The 5,422-nt window shown below is 38.5% G+C and overlaps 1 protein-coding gene across 2 annotated transcripts in view; it reads left to right on the top strand.

Annotated features, from left to right (window-relative positions):
• Positions 1–5,045, top strand: part of FSAF1 (40S small subunit processome assembly factor 1) — a 19,651-nt gene extending 14,606 nt beyond the window's left edge. For both annotated transcript variants that reach the window (XM_020801189.3, XM_072993839.2), the window contains exons 4-8: positions 2,241–2,336; positions 2,756–2,839; positions 3,380–3,432; positions 3,649–3,806; positions 4,881–5,045. In XM_020801189.3, coding sequence (XP_020656848.3) covers positions 2,241–2,336; positions 2,756–2,839; positions 3,380–3,432; positions 3,649–3,775 — 360 coding nt within the window. In that variant the 3' untranslated portion in view covers positions 3,776–3,806; positions 4,881–5,045. The remainder of the gene's footprint in view (positions 1–2,240; positions 2,337–2,755; positions 2,840–3,379; positions 3,433–3,648; positions 3,807–4,880) is intronic.
• Positions 5,046–5,422: the final 377 nt, after the last annotated feature.

Raw genomic sequence — 5,422 nt, 5'->3', positions numbered from 1 at the left:
TTTTGGGACCATGCTTCACTTAACGATGACAGTTTTAGGTCCCCTTGTTTCGCTTAACTTTTTTTTTTTTACAGCCCCATTTTTGCTATTTTTAAAATATTCTAAAATGTTTAAAAATGTTTAAAATGCTTGGAATCGTTAGTGCACCTAATAAAACCTTCATTAACTTAATTTGGCTTTGTTCTGAGCCTTTTTGAATTTTTTGTGAAATTTTTTCCCCCATTGAAATAGGCTTCAATGCATTTCAATGGGTTTCGCTTAACGTTTTTTCCTATGGGGATTTTCACTTAAGGATGGTAATCCGTTCCAATTGGAACGGATTATCCGGTTTTCAGTGCATCTCTATGGGAAATGGTGTTTCGCTTAACGATGTTTTCACATAGCGATGTTTTTTTTGGAACCAATTAAAATCGTTAAGCGAGGCACCACTGTACTGAAACTGCTATTACAAGACATTTATATATGTAAGTCCCAAATTATCAAGATGTTTTCTTAACTTTTGCTCCAAAAAGGAAATGGAGTGGGCCTCATAATGTGGAACAAAGGATATACATTTGTGAGATTCTCCCTATTTGTATTGGGGTACTCTGCACTGATTAGACAGGCCATGGTGGTTTTCTGTAGATTTCCCAGGGATTTGTATGGGATATGAAGATGTGACTTGTGAAGATGCAATGCGCTTGGGCTCTTGGTGGAGAAAAAAAATAGCACAGTCTTGTGCACCGTTTCTTTGGACTTAGCATCACAATATTGAATAGGTCTCCTTTCAGATCATTAGCATAATTTTTCAGCCAAAGGCAGGCTGTTTGCTTAGCAGAACCCATGCATGGCAGTGATTTGGAGCAGAGTAGAATGCAAAGAAAAATGGAGGAAAGATCATCACCATGGAGGGGGAAGAGTAGTCAGTGGCATTCTCTGTCTCATATTTCTTGACAGGCATTCTAGCACTTTGTAGTTTTACTAAAGTTGACTGAGAAGTTCATTCTCACACTGGCAGCAAAATGTCTAAGACCAGCATTTAGACACTTGTATGTGTGTCCGTGTGTAACATCTATGTCTTGTGCCCACACACACCCCTGGCATTTTTTATGCCACTTCATACCAACTGACACTGTGCCATTTGATCCAATGTCCAAACAGTAATTGTAGCTAATCATTTGGATGGATCATTCTGTTTAAGTTAGACAGGAGAGGCTACATCATGTGTTTCAAATCTGGCCAGTCTTGCTGCTATAGCTGAATGCAAGAATATACATCTTGCACCTTTATTTAATGAGTGCTTAATCCCTTTGGTAAGGGACATGGTGACGTTGTGGGCTAAACCGCAGAAACCTGTGCTGCAGGGCCAGAAGACCAGCAGTCGTAAGATCGAATCCACGTGACGGAGTGAGCTCCCGTCGCTTTGTCCCAGCTCCTCACCAGCCTAGCAGTTTGAAAGCATGCAAATGCGAGTAGATAAATAGGGACCACCTCGGTGGGAAGGTAAAACAGCATTCCCTAGTCACGCTGGCCACGTGACCACGGAAACTCTCTTCGGACAAGCGCTGGCTCTATGGCTTGAAAACGGGATGAGCACCGCCCCCTAAAGTCGGACACGACTGGACTGAAAATGTCAAGGGGAACCTTTACCTTTACCTTTAATCCCTTTGGTAGAGGATATGCTGTTTATGCAGAAGGTCCCAGGTAGAGATGTGTAGGTTGATGTTTTGGGATTTTAGTCCAAAAAACAGAGATCTGCACATTTCTGTACACAGGCACAGTTGCTAATTTAAAATTACCAGGTAGTAGATGATAGGAAAGACTTCTGTATCACTAGGCCAATGCCAGTACAAGTTGATAACTCGATTGACCAGTGATCTAAGCCCAGAGTTTGGAAAAGTTATTCCTCCATTCATTGATATAATGCCGCTTCCTATGATAGTTGTAAACTACTTGTACTTCCATGCGTACATGGGCAACAAGATATTTATGGCTGGCAAGAAGCTTCTCTTCTTCAGCTACAAAGGAAAACTAGTGATACTAGGATAGGTCCTTATGCAGACCTCAGTAAGCAAAACCCTCATAGAGATGAGTAACATTTAACAATTCTTCATGAGTTCCACACTGCAGCTTCATAAGGATTCATTTTTGGTTCCAACACATTTTGGTATTCAAATGTTTATAGATGTTTTGTTGATAACACAGTTGCCAACTTCCTGTTGACTGATGTTTTGAAAATTGTCGTGACCATTTTTCATAAGGCTCGTTTGGAAGTGCACCAGTTTGGAATCACTGGATTTGAGAAAAAGGAACAGCGGGTTTTAGAACAAGAACGTGCTGTCATGTTGGGAGCAAAGGTATTGGGCTTTCTTTCCTCTTGACGGGTGACATGAAAAACGGGCAATCTGTCCACTACTACCATCATGATTTAAAGTGAGAACTTGACATAAAAGGGGCAAACTTGGGAAAGAGATACTTTTTTTGTTATTTACACATGTGCAAGCTAAGACCAACATGTAAAATAGATTTCAGAGCTTAACCATTAGAGTCCTTGACTCAGATTAAATCCTGGTTCTGTTGAGTTCAAAAGGCATGCATTTTCTCTCTTAAGAGAGTAGGGATTTTTTTATATAACTTTAAATAAGTCTAGAGATCTGCTTTACAGAAAGATGCATTCTGTGCTGTTACCTTTCTCTTTAGGTTGCCATTGACTTTTGTACCTACTCATCTTTTTGAAAATTTTGTAAAAGTTGTCATTTTCAAACAATTGTTTCAGCCTCCTAAAAAAGAATATCTGAACTACAAGATTCTTCAACAGAAAATCAAAGAAAAAAAAGCAAAGAAAGAAGAGACTGTCATGGTTTGTATGAAGTGTTTCCTATAAAAATAAATGCAAATTTGCTGGATAAATGCTTCAGTTTTCATAAGGACAGATGCATTTAACATTCTTCACTTTCAAGTGAAGCCGCAGTGTTGCCAGGGAACAGTCATATAGTGTATTGGTATGGAAGCTAGCTCAGTCTTTCTGAGCCTGACTATAGGATTATGGGAAGTGCACTCATTTCAGAGTACTGGATTAGGGAAGGCTCGTTTGCCTGGTCCCTGGTTTTCCAGGAAAAAAAACATGCTTTGATTGACTCATGAGAACCACTGAAACAGGAAAGTGGCCAGAAGTCTGTTTTGGTTTCACAAACACGTTTCTTAGTAGGTCAAAACAAGGCATGGGGGTGAAAACTGTTTTCAGAGAGAATTGGTACTGCTGAAAGATTCTGGGAATGGCAATATGCCTCTTCCAAATAATAACAGGAAGAGGGAGGGTGCACAAAAGGGGGCGGTCCTCATGCAGACTCCTTTTTGTGGACACATGCACTAAAGTATCTTTATTGATCTTCCTGAACAGGAAAATAAATCTGATTCTCTCAAGAGGCAGAAGAAAAAAGGACATGAAGAGAGGTGAGCCAATATTTGAAGAAATACATAAATAAACAATAACAATCTGGATCTGTTTTCAGCTTTACTAATAAAATCATTATAAGTCAGGATAGGAATCATAAAAGTTACTTGGGACATGCCTAGTGAGATTATTGACTCTGATTTGCTAGTAGTTGCTAGTAGTTGGTTTTTCTTTCAACATCTTGTGATACTTATTTTTTTTCCCTTTAAAAACAGGAAGTCTAGGAAGAAGACAAAGCAGAACATATTGCCTACAGGACAAGTTGGAACATTTAAAAATGGGACCCTGATTCTTCGTAGTTCTGACATAAAGAAAATCAAATCTTCCAAAGTAGTTAAATGAAATCACTGTACCATACTGAACAGAAAATGAGGTGAATAAATTTTGTTACAATATATATTTTTTAAAAAAAAAGTTTTACGTTTTTAAAAAAATATTTTATCTTTTGAAGAAAGAGCATTGAGGGAGAGATTTGTGGAGACATGTTTTGTGTTTTTTTCATATTGGGTGAAATCCTGTTGCTTAGTGTGCAACGGTTGTTGTTGTTTAGTCATTTAGTCATGTCCGATTCTTCGTGACCCCATGGACCAGAGCACACCAGGCCGTCCTGTCTTCACAACTACAGTAGGCCTATTGAATTAGTGGGGGTTTGGTCAACTCCTCCATTAAGTTCCATTGATTTACTAGGCCTACTCTGATTGCAACGCCATTGTATAGTTAAATAATGAGACGTTATAAAATAAACTCACAATATTATATGAAAATCATAATTCTTTTTTTAGCTACTGTTATTACAGTAGATAAGTTAACAATCAAGGCCACACTGAAATTAAACTAGGAGAGTTTTCTAATGGATTGTGCCCCAAGCCCATTTGATTTCCTATCCCTAGCTTCTCTTGAGCTCTGTACTGAAACAACAGCTGAGCCAGTACTTATTCAAATAAGAATTTAAAACGTGGAAATTTAGGACATTATTTGGAATCTCAGGAGGAGCCTTTGGGCCATTTTTCAGAGCTCTGTCCAACATTATTTTTAGTGGGAGAGAATCAGCTCAGTCTTCAGATTGACTTCTTATAGTGTAACAAATCTAAAAATGCTGGAATATCTCAAAAAGTTTGGAAATATGTTTGTTTAATAAAGAAATCAGAAGTAAAGCTGTCTTTAAAAAGGAAAATTTGGTCATAGAAAAGATTGCATGATGTTCTACTTCAGAACTAAGTCCAGTTGAACTACGAAATAGAGAAAAAGATGCCTGTTTGCTGGGATCTTAGATATTATTAACTTTTTCTTTATTTTTAAGTTTTTTTCTTAAATTTATTTTTAAAAACTATGGGGGAGGGGGTCGTGTTTTCAGTGCTGTTTATTCAAAGGTTCTTCATTTTGAACGGTTACCTCTTGGCAGCAGAAAACTAACATCCTTGCACTCTCTTTTATACAACCTTATTAGAAACGAAGGGTCCTAGCATGCCAGCTGCTTCCTGCAATGTGTGCATTAAGACTGGGCACAAAAATAAGCTGCCTGCTGAACAGCATAAGATATTGATCCCGCAGTAAAAAGTCATCCCAGCTAAATGTTCACTGAAGAATTCTTAATAAATATTTATGAAGTGTGTTAAGTAGTAAGACTCTTCTCTCCTGCAATGACTGAAACACAGCTGGGAAAGTGGTCCCTGCTCCACACAGGTCTGAACGTGCAGAGCTTCACAGCTTGAATAAGCTGTTCCTGCTTGATTGTTTGCCTTGCAGTCTGTTGAGTCAGCTCCCATTGTAGTCAATTCTGTTATTTCTAAATGTATGCAGTTTGTCATAATTGTTGCTTACCTAATCCAGAGATTTGCTCCAGAAATTCTTACATCACATTTATACCTTTTTCCCAACTTTTTCCCATGGGAACTGCAAAAGATTAGGGAACTGATAGCCTCTCTGCCCATTAGGCTGTGTCCAGGGTGCCTCTCAGAAGACTACCAGTCTCCTAATCCCTTACAGTTC

This window comes from Pogona vitticeps, chromosome 1, assembly GCF_051106095.1.
Source record: "Pogona vitticeps strain Pit_001003342236 chromosome 1, PviZW2.1, whole genome shotgun sequence".
Lineage (NCBI taxonomy): Eukaryota > Metazoa > Chordata > Lepidosauria > Squamata > Agamidae > Pogona > Pogona vitticeps.
Note: the sequence above shows the minus strand (reverse complement) of the source record. Positions and strands in the feature narration are given on the sequence as shown.